The 15,948-nt window shown below is 37.4% G+C and overlaps 2 protein-coding genes across 2 annotated transcripts; both read right to left on the minus strand.

The window, feature by feature from the left end:
• Window positions 1-358: 358 nt before the first annotated feature.
• Window positions 359-1,637, minus strand: LOC113339851 (B3 domain-containing protein REM10-like). The gene is made up of 4 exons (XM_026585076.1): window positions 1,475-1,637; window positions 997-1,372; window positions 762-886; window positions 359-680 (listed from the first exon to the last, which is right to left on the minus strand). Exons 1-4 carry the CDS (start codon window positions 1,559-1,561, stop codon window positions 432-434), a joined length of 837 nt encoding a protein of 278 aa, XP_026440861.1. The 5' UTR covers window positions 1,562-1,637; the 3' UTR covers window positions 359-431.
• A 3,806-nt stretch (window positions 1,638-5,443) lies between these two features.
• Window positions 5,444-6,115, minus strand: LOC113339672 (B3 domain-containing protein Os11g0197600-like). Its single transcript, XM_026584907.1, has 3 exons — window positions 6,007-6,115; window positions 5,780-5,904; window positions 5,444-5,695 (listed from the first exon to the last, which is right to left on the minus strand). Exons 1-3 carry the CDS (start codon window positions 6,113-6,115, stop codon window positions 5,444-5,446), a joined length of 486 nt encoding a protein of 161 aa, XP_026440692.1.
• Window positions 6,116-15,948: the final 9,833 nt, after the last annotated feature.

Here is a 15,948-nt window from a genome sequence, read left to right on the forward strand (position 1 = left end):
TCATTGAAGAAATATAAATTGACAAGACATTTCAATATAAATTCATACAAGAGTACTATTGAGTAATGGTGAATGTCTCTTTTCTGTAGTTGTGATTAGGGGCTAGCTGCCTCTACTCGAGGGCAATTTTGGTGGAGTGGGTCTGCTCAGGGTTGGTGCATATTGAAGCCTGACTAGCATATTTGCAAGTGATGTGCATGCATGCAATATTGCCTGCTATTATCAAATCATGCACATGAGTGACATTGCAACTGCAGCTATGATGCATATGGGTACCGTGGCAAACCACGAATAGAACACACATACCAAAACAAAGTAATTAAAATTTAACACTTTGAGTCTGAATTCCATGGTCTCATAATGACTCAATTAGGACACTAATTAAAAACAGAAAAACACACAAATCAATAGCTAACAGTTTCATCTCTTAATTAACACTTTCCAATAACACTAACTGTGAACTCCATTTCGTCTTCATTCTCTTGTTCAAATAGACAAATGTCTCCTTTTTTTAACCCTTTTTCAAACTGGAAATCGTACCAGCCAAATCCAAAATTGACTCCATACGAATCTTTGCGACGAATTAGTTTGATTGGCATTTCTTTTCCTTCTTTATCCTTAAGAATTATAGTTTCTACATCGTCAGGAATGTTTGATTTTGAAAAAATCCTAGGAATCGTCTGAAAGACAGAGAGCAAATTATTAAAATACAAGTTATAACATGAAAAACTACATAGAGTAGTAATAATCTAGGAACTCACCAAGAAAGATCTGCCAATGTTGTAACTCTTCAATGTTGTTATGAAATGTGGACACTTGGAAATGTTGGTTGCATCTTCCTTTGTTTCCTCAAGTTTATCATCACATTCTTCGCTATCTTCTTCGACTTCACAAGACATTAGCAAACATGAATAGCGAGTTAAGTATTGCATCTCTTATAATTAGCACGCACCAAAAAGAAGGCTACAAAATCGGTATCTAGAGTCTTGCCTTTACCTTTGCATTTTCCTTTGCCTTTGCTTATACCTGCAGCTCTATCCATACCCTTCGCACCGGTTTCACAATGATGGATTTCATTTTTAACTATACCCTCAGACATCAATGATTCTGTTGAATACTCAACTTCGCAGCAACTCAAGTCGAAAACCCAAACTTGAAAAATCAAATCATGACCTTCATATTCAAACACAAGAATATTACCCATACTTAGTTCATGAGCCTTAAAAAAATGCTCCCAACCATCTGTAAACTTGAAGTCATTCAGCTTCACTTTCCATGATTTCTTCAGTGGAGTACTCTTTAAAGTTGCTACCCCTTCACTATCTTCTGTATCAACTAAGTAATCTGTTTGAAATGCTTTTGGTATTATTGGCTACAACCAAAAACAAAAAAAAACAAAAAAAAAAAACAATAAAACATATGTATTATGTAAATGAAAGATAAACAACCAAATAATGTAGATGAAGAGACTCACAACATGTGCTGATGAAGAATCAGGAAGGATGGGTCGAAAGAAGTGTGGTTTAGAGCTTGAGCAGACCATTCTCTCCATATCCAACATTCAAACTGCAGATGTAAACTGATTTCCTTGAGAGAAACAACAGGGTTGGGAGAGAAAGAGAGGTTTATCACATGGTGGTGAGATCACTTACTACTACAGAAGAGATTAGATAGACAGATGTATCCAATAAATTGAGAGAAAAGTACATAGTTTTGGCATATTAATGAAAGATATAAATGTTATGGCTCCAGGGACAAGGAATCCTATCTAGCAAGTTATAGTAATTGTGACTTAAGTGCAAAATTTTGAACTGATAAGTGTACAAACCAGCACATGAATGCCTCGGATCAGATTTTATTTCCTTTTGTCTTATTCAAATATATTAAGGTGCAGTTCTGAAAAGAAAAACCAAAAGGAAGAGTAGGAACAGATATATCATTTTAAGCTATCTTTTTTATTTTGGATTCATCGCCTTCACTCCCATTCCACATTTCCTTGTAATTAACTCAGACTGATTAATAACAGCTGAGTCAGACTGATTAATAACAGCTGAGTCACTACTGTTCTGATATACTTATCTCTAACAAAACACGGTCACCATGAAACGATCATAAACAAGTGAAAAACTTACTCTTCTTGTTGTCATGGGACTAATTGATTATTGGTAGGCTTCTTTTCTTGGGATATTTTGTCTCCGTTTCGATATGATCTAAGGATGATGGTGGTGGTGCATCATCATATAAGTCGGAAATTAAAATGGTGAAAGGTTCAATGGATTTTGTGGGAATTAATCACTACACTACCTACTGCGTGTATGATCAGCATATAAGCAAGTGTTGGGAAAATTGGCATCCCGAGCACAGCGGAATCACAGGATCACAAAGGGCAATTGGTTATTTGAACCAAACATGAGAGAAATAATAAGAGAGAGACAAAAGATAAAGAAGAACACAACCACAACACAAGATATACGTGGTTCACCTTTACAGGCTACGTCCACGGCCAACACCACCAGAAAAACTTCCATTAACATCAAAGACCATTGTATGCTCTTTCCGCAACCCAAGACAAGAACCAAAGAATTAACAAGACATACTCGAGAACACCATTGGAGAAACCATAGAAATCAACTCTCTAAAATTCGCCAAACCAGCCTCGTGTCTTCTCTTCTACACCGTCTTCATAGCTGTTACTAACAAAGGAGAAACATGGAAACTAGAAACTTGGTTTAGGGAAAATTCACAAACCCTAAACACTAGAACACCAAAATCCTCTCTCTACAAGTTTTTCTCTTCACCGATATTGACCTTCACGGTAGCACACGATCCTCCCTAACAAAGAGACCAAAATCCTAAGCACAAAGATTTACCACTCTTCTAGGTTGGATTCTATAATATATCTCCAAACACTACCAAGGACCCTTATTTATATTAGTTATCTAGGTCTTACATTGGGTTTCCTATAAACTAGGATTCCTTAACCGACTAAAACAATTCCTACAAGTTAGGAATTCATGATCGACTGAACACCCAATAACCGACTCCAAAAGCCTTTGCTTTCGGACCAAGTATTTGAGTTTAAACAAACTCAAAACTCTGTGACCGACTAACCAACAATTCTCCACCCCGGATCATACTTTCAAGCATGAGACAATCACAGGAAATTAACTCCATCTTCCACCGGAGTCGTCCACCATCTCTATATACCCGTAGAATTACTTTTCAAGCTCACATCCGAACTTCCATCTTCATAGAACCATCTCTTCGATCAAAACACCATGACATTGATAAAAGTCTTCAAACCATCTTCTTCATGAAGAACACTTGTGAAACAGGCCACGTCTCACAAACACCATGAAAATCTTCTACCACCATCAACGAATCCTTGCACAGACTCCACCATTCATCACCAAGACAACCATCCAGAAGAATCACCATTAGCTCCACCTAGCCAGTAAGCTAATTACATATTGAACTCCAATCCAGAAAGGAAGAATTAGCTTCAATACCATACTCCAGCACATGTCATGATTACCGTGTATCTGAAGAAAACCATCAGACATCTCCACTGTGATTAACAGGCTTAATCCTTTGAGCGATTCTCAAAGCCATCACCAATATGACATAATTTTACCACCATCACACCCAACATACTCGCTCAGAATATATACCGTGTGAATGCCCATATTATCGCGGTACATGCTTTCGAGATCGGGCAAATTCTTGAAATTACGTGCAAGCCATCAAAAATACTTTAACATAGACTTAAGAACATAAATCTATAACATATCGTGCATAACTTCGAAGCATTGCTGGACTTGCTTCTATATAAGAGTTTACATCCCATCCTTTCTTCAAACTTTGTAATCATTCCTTATAGTGCATGATTACTTAACACCCTCCAGAAGTAAATATGTATTCCACCTCATTCAGCCTTATTCTGCATCCCATACTACATCATGAAAACCAAACGAAGAACATAAACTTCTACCAAGTTGAACCTCTCCGACTTGTAAATCACATCACAAATCCATCTTTGTGCAAACACCGGTTGAAACATTATCTTCAAAAAAAATATATTTCTCCATCCAAACAATAAACCATCATTCAATTCCAGGTTCAATCACACCATCCCGTCCATGGCTCTGATACCAGCAGGAACCAGGTAAAAGGATATCAATTAGAGACGCACGCTGGATTTGCATATGGTCGTAACGGAGTCCCAATAGGACCACGGGAAAACTCCTTTTGGTTTTACGAAGTACCCTGGGGTATATACAAAGTTCTGACTTACGTTAAGGATTATTATGGAAACCCTCACGTAATTATTTCATAAAATGGCATGGATGATCCGGGGATGTTACTCTTCCTAAGGCATTGCATGACACCAGATGAATGAATATTTTTACAAGACGTATTTGATTCAACTCAAGAAAGCAGTCGACCAAGGAGCCAACGTTACCAGCTACTTCGCATGGTCATTGCTAGACAACTTCGAATGGAAATCAGGTCATCAAGGTTTGGTATCGTGTACGTCGATTACAGCAACCTAAAAAGGTATCCTAAGATATCGGCTTATTGGTTCAAAGCTCTACTTAGTCGAAGGAAGAATTAAGCTGCTAGTATTCTTGGGTTTGCTCAGCTGTCTATCTAATATCTTTGTGTACTTGAGAGTTTCTTTCTGGGCGCATGTGTCCATACTTGTTGATGCTGGTTTCTTCGGCCCTTGCAATGTTACCTTGGTATCTAAACACAATAAAATCTCCATGACTTTGATTATGTGCTCTAAAGAAATTTGTCCATCCATCTTCAAATGATAAGCACCCTTTTAACTTCACAATCCAAGATTTTCCATAACTTCTTAATTGCTGCTTCTTTTTTCCTATCCATTTCTCTTTAGCCAAGTACTTTATTTTGAAATTCAATGGGTATTCAACAAAAATGAATCAAAAATTGAACACAACCTATTAGAGAACACAGCAAGTTAACTCTAATAATGAGACCCATCCGTTTTTGCATTCATTGAAGACATTTCAATATAAATTCATACAGTAGTACTAATAAATATCTGTCTTCAACTTGTCATCAGTTGGCTATTGAGGCATGCTGAGTCATTTTGTAGTTGTAGTGGGTCTGCTCAGGTTTGGTGCATATTCAAGCCTGACTAGCATCTAAATGAAACTATGGGCATATTTTGCAAGTGATTTGTTATACAATATTTCCTGCTATTAATCACTATCAAACCATGCACATGACGTTGCAACTGCAGCTATGATGTACCATCACAAACCACAAATAGAATAGACATATCAAAACAAGGTAACTAAAATCAAACACTTTTTAGTCTGAATTCCATGGTCTGACTAACTAAGTAGAACACTAATTAAAAACAGAAAAACACACACAAACCAATAGCTAGTTTCATCTCTTAACTATTACACTATTACTTTATAATTCTAATAATGCTAACTGTGAACTCCAATTGATCTTCATTCTCTTGTTCAAATAGACAAATGTCTCCTTTTTTTAACCCCTTCTCTAACTGGAAATCATACCAGCCAAATCCACAATAGACACCGCAGGAATCTTCGCGACGAGTTAGTTTGATTGGCCATTCTTTTCCTTCTTCATCCTTAAGAACTATAGTTTCTATATCATCAGGAATGTTTGATCTTGAAAAAATCCTAGGAATCGGCTGAAAGACAGAATTGAGCAAATTATTAAAATACAAGTTATAACATGAAGAACTACATAAAGTGGTAATAATCTAGTAACTCACTAAGAAAGATCTGCCAGTGTTGTAACTCTTCAATGTAGCAAGGAAATAAGGATACTTGGAACTGCTGGTTGCATCTTCAGGAGTTTCCTCAAGTTCATCATCAGATTCTTCGCTATCCTCTTCAACTGCACAAGACATCAAACATGATTAGCATGGTAAGTAATGCATCTCCTAGCACAAACAAAAAACAAGGCTACAAAATCAGTGTTAAGACTTGAGAATCTTGCCTTTGCATTTTCCTTTGCCTTTGATTAGACTTATACTTTCAGCTCTATCCATACCCTCTGCACCGGTTTCACAATCATGGATTTGATTTTCAACTTCACCCTCAGACATCAATGATTTTGCTGAATACCCAACTTCACAGTAACTCAAGTCGAAAACCCAAACTTGAAAAATCAAATCTTGACCTTCATTGTGGGTGCAAAATACCGCACACCTATCAGATATGCGAAATTGGACTGAGCGAAGACAACCGCATTCTACATATCCAGAATGACACACCAGATGACGTCACTCTAAGTCACGAAGAAAATGTGAAGATCTGCACGAAAGTAAAGAAACCATGTGGCGATGGTAAAGTTTACGCGACATTGACCCATGTCAGATCCGAAATTAGGGGCTTTATTGTCCTCCACTATGTAAACTCCTATATAAGGAGCTGATCGACCTTGTGTAGAGAGAGATTTTTTTGAGAGTTTAGACAAGATATTTAGGGGAGAGAAAGATTATTTGCTTCCCAAGTTAGGATTTTCTCACAACTTTGTATCTGATTTAAAGATTTTAATGGAAGTTCTTATGATTCTTATGATGATTACTTAGAGTGTTCTATATATTTTACTAAGGGTGTGGTTGTAGGATTTCCTGCAACTACATTTTGGCGCTAGAAATCAGCTCGGAGTGATACACCCTGTTGGTGAATTTATTTAAAAATAAGTTTGAAATTATTCATAGGAATCTTTGAAAGTTTAGAAGTTTAGATATAAAAAATTCAATCAAAAGTTTCAATCTCAATAAAAAATATTTATTGTTTAAGTTTTCAGTTCTTTAAAGAACAATTTTCCCTTTATTGTTACAAGAAAGCAAAGATGGTGAGACAAGAATCTACGTCAGAACAGGCAATAACAACCAGAAGAAGCAGAAGAATCGCAGGCAGAAGAAGAAGCGAAGTTGCTGAATCCTCAAGGATGGGAGAAAGGAATAATACAAGAAATCAAGCACAAACTCAGATCCAACAAGTACCAGCGGAGAACAATACCATCGACTATGATAGAGTGAGCGTAAATACTGCAAATACAGATTAAACAGAAGAAGAAGATAAAAGAACTGGAGATGCAAGACTAATAATAGGGAATGAAGAGAACATGACAATCGCGGAACTTCGACAAAGGTTGCTTGCAGAAAGAAGGAGAGAAGACGAAGAACGTGCGAATTTGACACGTCAAAATAATTATCTAAGAGAAGAGAACATAAGATTACAGGAGCAAAGATCAAGAAGCACAACACGTGCAAGCTCAAGGTCAAGGACAAGCAGGAGTACGTCAAGACGTAGCCAATCTAGTCGAAGAGATACCAGACAAGAACAACCTTTAGATAACATTGTTGAAAACTTTCAGGAAGATGATAACATACAGGGCCAACGCGGTGGACATCGTTGTAGTTGCAGGAAATCCTACACTACACTCCTCACAAGATTTCATTAACATTCAACTCATTTTTGGATTAACAATCTTAATTTTATTGATCAATCTTTGAACAATCTTACAATAAAAGATAAAGGAATCAAGAATAATCACTGCTCTAGATTTTCTCTCTCCTATTTACTTGTTTTTCACTCAAAAAAGATCTCCCCCTTTCCTTTACCACTGAACGGCTATTTATATGGAATTACATAGTGGATGACAGCTAATCTGTCCTTTTTTCTCGGATATGGCTGGCGATATTCTCGCAACCTTACAAATATTAATCTCGCAAACTCTCTTATTTTCGCAGGACCATCAAATTTTTCTCATAATTTTAGTTGATGTCGTTTATTATATCATTTCTGAAATTGTTCTGCGACGCTGACGTGTTGTGTTGTTGATAATTTCGCTGAGGAATTATTGCTGCGAAATTCTGATCCTACATCTTGCCTCTTCTCATATCTTCTCTGTGAAGTAGAGAACGATGTGAGAAATGCCGCAGATGTCCATCTCTTCATATTCTACATTTATCACACGTATCCTTTCTTCCATCTATTTCTTGACACGTCTTCTATAACCGCTGACCGCTCACGTCTTTTCGCATTAATGGTGTTTATTTCTTCGAGTAAAAAATCTTCTATATATATTCTTCTTACTCTTCTTTCTTTCTTTTTACTTTCTCATCTCTGCAACTCTATTGTTCTTCCGTAAGTTCTGCTACTGTAATTCTTCCTTCTTTAATTTTCTTATTTTTCATCCATTCCCATACTCTATATTCAGATATGCCTCCAAGCGGTCAAAAGCATGAGAAAACTTTTAAGGAAACCTAAAAAGATCTTGCCGAGAAAGGTTTCACACTTTCTACCATTCCTGGTGAAAGTGCCAAATCAATTCTTTCTATCGAACTTTTCTCTGATCAACATTGTGATGATCAATCAATCATAGTTTCGCTGGGTCAAATTCTCGCAGGTCTCCCCAGTCCTCTTTATGACCCAGATATTCCTCTGTTGTATGAAATTCTCGCTCACTCGGAATTTTCGCGAGCTATCTTCCAACTGAGTGGGGATTGCATCCGTCTGATGATGAAGTTCGCTAACTGTGGTGCTGGTAAAGGATCTCTTTATTCTAAAGAACTTAGGGATCCTAAATTTGCAGATTTGGAGATAATCACTGAAAAATACACAGTAGCGAGTTTCTTTGAGAATTATGAATTGATCTCCATGAAGAAAGAGAATACTCGCTGGGGTATTCGCCTGAAAAGGAAAGATAATATTGATGAAGGTAAAATACTCATGCAAGACATTGATTGGCATTCTGGTAAGAACACAACTCCTCGCCAATCCAAAGATGATAAATGGTGTGTTTTTCCCTTGATGTTGAAAGGACCTTATATTGCTGGGTCAAATGTTCTTCCTGAAAATCTCGCTACTTATCAACCTTGGGTATTATCTTAGCCCGAGAAGGAGAAAGAGGTATGTTTCTTCCAGTTTCGCCCACTTTACATTTCTTTATTTATCTTTATTCTTTTGTTCGCTGATTCTTGCGAAATTCTACAGATCCAGAAACTGAAAAATAACAATCATAAGACTGGGAAGGCTAGTACCTTGTTAGCTCTTTGCTCATACACAGATGATGAGTGCTAAAAAGTGCATATTTTTATATATTTTTCTTGGCATTTAACTCATCTTTTGTGCATTAATTCTACATTTTATCCCATATTCTGTATTTTCATTGTTTTCAAGAATAAATATTTTTCTTACTTAATTTTGCATTTTTAGGTAATAAACGAAGTTCGGATGAGTCGCGGAGCGAAAAGAGCAGAAAAGTAGTGAAAAGCCGGGAAGAATTACGCAAGGAAGCCGCAAAGAATGGAGCGCACGTCAAAAAAGCTAGGAATGGGCTCAAGAAGGAAGAATTGTTCTTAAAGAAGATATGGGCTTGGCATACCCAAGGCCCAAAACCCTTACCCAAACCCATTTTTTATATCCATACCCGCCTCCATTCCCGACCTTCAGATTGGATCGCATATGCATCCTACGGTCGCTTCTTTGCCTGCGCATCAAACCTCGATACTTCCGCTTAACACTACAACACCTAACTCCATCTGGTGCCGTTAATTTCGTTATACTTCAGAATCCAACGGTTTCTCCACATACGCTTCCATATAGCCGTTGGATCAATCCTCCTTCTTTGCATCCAACGCTCATCGCCGCTGATCATCAACTCCGATGTACCTGCTCCACAGCGAAATATCCTATACCCTAAAGCCCATCGAGAGTTTTCTCATTCACTTCTTCTTCTCTTCACTTCTTCTTCCCCCTTCCTGTCCGTGTACAGACACCATGTCTGCCACCACCACTGCCGTACCACCAAACGCCACTCCTTCACACCGTACACCACCACCAACTCCACTATAATCATTCCCCCCATCTTCTAGCCATCTATCCTACCAATTTCTTTTCTTTTCTTTCTCAGAAAACCCTAGGAAAGAAATTGGTACAATAGCTAGGGCTAGAGAAGAAATAGAAGCATGGGAATGCAACAGAGGACCAAGGAGAAGAATGGGTCGAAGAAAAACTCGTCAAATCACATCAATATGGGTAAGAATTACCAAACCCTAAATTTTCTGATTTGGGGGAATTTATTAAAGAACCCTAATTTTGTAATTTGGGGGAAAACCCAAATTGGGTCTGTGGGTATAAATAGAAGGGACTGTAGTGTTGTTGGGTATGCTGGAATAACCAGTGTCATTTGGTCTGATTTTGGGAGAGCTGGATTAGCCAGTCTCTCCAATTTTTTTTTGTGCTGTTCCATTTATGTTCACTGTGATGTTTTATGTTAATACTATGTGATGTTAATGTTTAGTTCCTCAATTTTTCTAAGTTTATCCACTGTTATGTGCTTCCCATGTTATGTTATTATGTTTATCATGTTTTTAATTACTGTCAACATGTTCTAGTTCTTCAGTTAGGGCTCAGTTTAAGCCTAGTGCATTGTCAAATGGTGAATTGCTAGGATAGTTATCCTGATGTCTGTTTTGATTGAGCAATGGGAAGAGATTGATGCTCATAGTGCCTGTGATTGATTGTTCTGTCAAAAGACGGTCAATGCTAGGGGCAAACTAGTGAGCAAATTAGTTTTCCTCCCATTCTAGATGTATGCATAGGATTTTCAACTCAACCTAGGATCACATTGTTTGGATAGGACACAAAGGTGGATTCTAAGCCCTTAGCTTAGCCACAATCCCTTATTGCAGTCACTTACAATTTCAGTCTTGTTTTGCTTCCTGATCAGTTTATCTCCTTACCTGTTTTGCTTGTTTAATTTCTTGCAATTTGTAGCTGTTGTGCACTGAAATCAGTGCACAAACTCACCCCTGCCCTTGGCTCACAGCCTTGGTTCCATGCTGTTTTGTCATCTTTGCTTTGTTAACTGCCTTGGTCTTTCTCTTTGCTTCATTTCCATTGCCATCCTCACTGCCATTTTCACCATTTCCTTTGCTTTTCTTCACTATCAGTCTCCACTGCCACTGTCACCTGTTTTGTGTTTTGTATTTGTATCTGTTTTCTTGTGTTTATTGTTTTATCATCCATTGTCTCATTATTTCACTACCATCTTCATTGCTTTGTAAATATCACAGCTTCACTGCCACTATTTGCTCTTTCTTCTCATTTGTTTCTCCTGTTCTTGTTACAGCATTCATTACCTTGTTTTACAAAAGCCCATTGTAATCTGTTTAAAGCTCAAAGGCCTAGTTCACTGCCAGGCTCAAAAACCCAAGCCCAGTTCACAATTGAACTGTTGAGCCCAAGTTCACAGTTCATTCCAAAATCATTCAAAGGCCCAAGGCCTAAAGCACTTCATCATTACAAACAAACCCACTAAGCCCAAAGCACAATTAGAAGCCCAATAGCAATTTAGAGCCAAAAATAGCTAGAAACTCCAAACACACCCAGTCTCTGTGGATCGACCCGTACTTGCGCGAGCTACAACTGACGACCGTGCACTTGCGGTATTACTGTAGGCCCGCGTTTCATTGCTCTTCATATTTACACACTTTTCCGGGCCCACCAAGTTTTTGGCGCCGTTGCCGGGGACTGTAGGCCCGCGTTTCATTGTTCTTCATATTGTTAAATTGAGCCATCAAAGCCCAACTGGGCTGATTCCAAGCAGCTGAAAAAGAACAAAGCCCAACTGCGCTTTGTAACTGAAATACCCAACTGGGCCTCAGAAAAGCCAAAGCTTAGGATGATCCAAAGCCCAACTGGGCTTTTGCAACCTAACTGAGCAGCTGGGCTGTGCTTAAGCAAGTAAGCCTAAACCCATTAAGAGAACCCAACCTGTGGGCTTCCATTTTTAATTGTGGGCTTGTAATATTAAAGCCAATTTTTGGGCTTTTTATTTTTATTGGGTTTGTAATTAATTTTTGTGGGCTTGTTTGTTTAATTTGTGGGCTTGTTTAAATTCTTTCATTGGACTTGTATTTTGGACTCTGGGTTTAAACCCAGCTGAGCTTGTAACCGATTGTGGGCTTGTTTCCACTCAAGAGTGGACCTCGAAACCAAAGTTTTAAAACAAACGTCGGGCCTTAACCAACTGGGCCAAATTAAACTTTCAAAATTAAAACTTAGTGTTTCGTGGGCCGCAGCCTTCCTCCCATTCCATTAGAGGACCAACAGTGGGCTTGCTCCCAATTTCAAAAACCAAAACTTTTCTCCCATTCAAAAACCAAATTTTACTTGCTCCCATTTTAACAACCAAATTTTTTTTCTTCTTTAACCCATTAAAACCAAACTTTGCTCCTTATTTCAAAAACCAAAATTTTATCCCAAGCAAAACCAAATTTTCTTTTCAAAACCCTTTCAAACCAAATTTTCAAAACCCATTAAAACCAAATTTTTTTTGAAAAAATGGGCGAGTGTGTGAATAAACTCCGTAGTCTCCATGAATACATGTACCCTAACATAATAAGTCAGTTATCATGTATCGTCTTACCCCAGACTGATGGCCCATTTGAACTAAACGCAAGCATGATACAAATACTTCCTATATTTCGAGGGTTCGATTCTGAGAATCCCTATAACCATGTAAGAGAGTTTGAACAAATTGTCCGGGCTTTACAACCTGACCATATATCCGAAGACTCTTTGAAATTGCGTTTGTTTACTTTTTCTTTAAAGGAAAAGGCCAAAACATGGTTTTACGGTTTGAGACCGAAGTCAATCACCACTTGGGACCAACTCACAAATCAATTTGTCGGAAAGTTCTTTCCACATCATAGGACCATCTCTATTCGTCGAAGTATTAATTGTTTTGTCCAGTTAGATGGAGAAACACTTTTTCATTATTTTGAACGATTTAATGATTTGTTGTTTGAGTGTCCTCATCATGGCCTCGAGAAGTAGAGACTGGTCGCCATTCTTTATGAGGGACTAGACTTTAAGTCTCGAGCCTTGGTTGAATCTATGTGTAATGGTGAATTCATTGATAAAACTGTGGACGATGCATGGTTATTTCTAGCTGAAGTTGCAGAGAAAACCCATCAGTGGGAAACCTATAGGGAAACTAGGACCATGCCACATGATATGGGTAATCACCATGAGTCAGATGTTGATTTTCCCAATGAGCTTAATTCTGGATATAGTGTTTCATACCCTATTGCTGAAAATGTCAATCCATATTCACTTATTTTAGAGGCAGATGTATGGATGAAAAACACTAATGGTTTTGACAAAGTAGGATTTTCATGTATTTGTGATGATGATGATTATGATGATGTTATATTAGAAGAACATGTCTATGCTGAAAATGTTATGGAACCTTTGGGTTCAAATACATTAGGCTTTTCTGCCCCGACCTTCATGAATGATGTTTCTTCTAGTATTCCATATACATGTGATGAGGCTACTGATTTAGATATTGTGCAGTTATCCTGTGAAGAGCATGACTTAGGTAATGTTGAATCTTCTGTTGACACTAATGATCCTATGCATGAAAATATAGTTGATGTGTCTGATTCCATACTTAAGCCACAATATATTGCTTCTTTTGATGTTAATTTGGATATTTCGGATAACCATGATTCTGAATTTGGACTTGTGAAATTGTGTTGTGATGATGAGCATGCTACACAACTTGATTATGATTTAGAAAATGCTGATGTGACTGATAATATTGGTACTTTTGATCTCATGCATGTGAGAAACTTAGATGTCACCTTCTTGCCTAAGTCACAGATTGAGATCATTCCACCCAACCTAGATTTGGTTTGTAACAAAAATTTTAAACCAACTTTTCTGAAGATTCCCAACCTAGGATTGGAACTGTGTGCCTCTCAAGTCCTCTTGGACTATTTTGCATCTAAATACAATACTTTTAAGGAGCCACAGTTGGAATATGCATGTTTGTCCATCCCAAACAAAGTCCATTTTCAGTTAGACCTTGTGAATCCTGCACCCCTAAAATTGTTAGATTTTGTGCTTAAAAGTAAACCTGTTGAAAAATTTAGGTTTAGGGGTGATTCATCCGGTTTTTCACTCTCGCTCTCATTTCAGTCCAATTTTAGTGTTTTGAAACTGTCTATGTTTCAACACTTTGTCTTTTGGGTTGATCCTCAACTCTTTAGATTGTTAGTGTATGGTGAATTTTTTGTATATAATCCAGTAGATAAAAATTTTAAAAATCCTTTTGTTCCTTTTGTATATATTTTGCTAATCCAATATGATCTCGGCTGACATATGTTGGATTCTTGCCTTGAATAAACGGAGTTCTAATATTGCTTTCGCCGAAATCGGGTATTCTCTTTCCTTTTTCTCTACTCAACATGATCCTCTTCATATGTTGTATTATAATTTTGTTCATATTTTGAAACATTGAGGACAATGTTTAGTTTAGGTTTGGGGGTGAAAAGTAGATACTTGGATAATATGCCATAATTGAAAACAAGAACTCCTTCTTTTTGAAAAAAATGAAAAATGAAAATAAAAAATTGAAAAAAAACATAAAAATGGAGCTCATTTACCTTGAAATGTTGACTCTTGTGCAAATATGTAATTATTAGGAGTCTTAGTCTAGATATTTAGGCACCCTGATTCTAACACAATTCACATAGTGATAAGAAATTTGCACGCGCACGATCTACCAATACATGTATAGCCTCGATCTTCAAGGTGTTTGATAGGAAGTCATGATTGCCAATCACTTTAGAATACTGAACGAAACTTGACTAGCTTGTTCTTTGGTTGGTTGGGATAGAAGGTGGAGGTTACATTAAGAAAAACAACCATCGAATTTAACTGGGTGCATCAAAAAGGGCTACCTCTTGCAAAGTGTCATGTAATCTTTTGTTTCCTTTTGTATATGTATCAAAAGTGTTTCCTTTTTCAAAAAAAAAAAAAAAAAAAAAAAAAAAAAAAACGATGTTATATTCAGAAAAAATATCAGAAAAATACAAAAAAATCAAGTATTTATCAATTCCATCATCTCTTGTTCCAAAAATAAAAAGAGAGTAGTCAATGTAAAGAGTCATTTTGTTGTTTCATTGTAATAAGCAAGGAAGGGTGTATGCCATTGATGTACAACGCGAGTAATTGTGAAATACCTCCAACTCATTCACAATTCTCGTAAAGTCCGGACAGCTAGCTAGATTTCGACCTTGGTTCTTAGCCTGAGAAACTATCTCTTGGTGATTAGTAGTCATAACTTCAGATCTTTCTTTACACATGTGTAGATACACTTTACACTCTTATCACATGTCTTTATTTGTTATCAGTGCTAGGATTGTGCCTTTGATAGCTAGATTGACATCTCCATTTTGCTGTGAGCTTAAACTATCTTGCACATGTCACATTTGATGGAATCTGAGCTTATATTTTGACCTAGAACTTTGTAGGTACGTTCTAAGCAAACCTTCACGAGACTTCACTCGTCCACTAGGGACACTTAGTGGTTTAAAAGGCTTAGTGCATACGCTAAATGCATTCGAGAGACCAGCGACAGTGGTATAGGTAGGATTTCCTTAGTTTTGTTTTACTTGAGGACAAGTAAAATTCAGGTTTGGGGGTATTTGATGAGTGCTAAAAAGTGCATATTTTTATATATTTTTCTTGGCATTTAACTCATCTTTTGTGCATTAATTCTACATTTTATCCCATATTCTGTATTTTCATTGTTTTCAAGAATAAATATTTTTCTTACTTAATTTTGCATTTTTAGGTAATAAACGAAGTTCGGATGAGTCGCGGAGCGAAAAGAGCAGAAAAGTAGTGAAAAGCCGGGAAGAATTACGCAAGGAAGCCGCAAAGAATGGAGCGCACGTCAAAAAAGCTAGGAATGGGCTCAAGAAGGAAGAATTTTTCTTAAAGAAGATATGGGCTTGGCATACCCAAGGCCCAAAACCCTTACCCAAACCCATTTTCTATATCCATACCCGCCTCCATTCCCGACCGTCAGATTGGATCGCATATGCATCCTACGGTCGCTTCTTTG

Source organism: Papaver somniferum, unplaced genomic scaffold, assembly GCF_003573695.1.
Source record: "Papaver somniferum cultivar HN1 unplaced genomic scaffold, ASM357369v1 unplaced-scaffold_21, whole genome shotgun sequence".
Classification (NCBI taxonomy): Eukaryota; Viridiplantae; Streptophyta; class Magnoliopsida; order Ranunculales; family Papaveraceae; genus Papaver; species Papaver somniferum.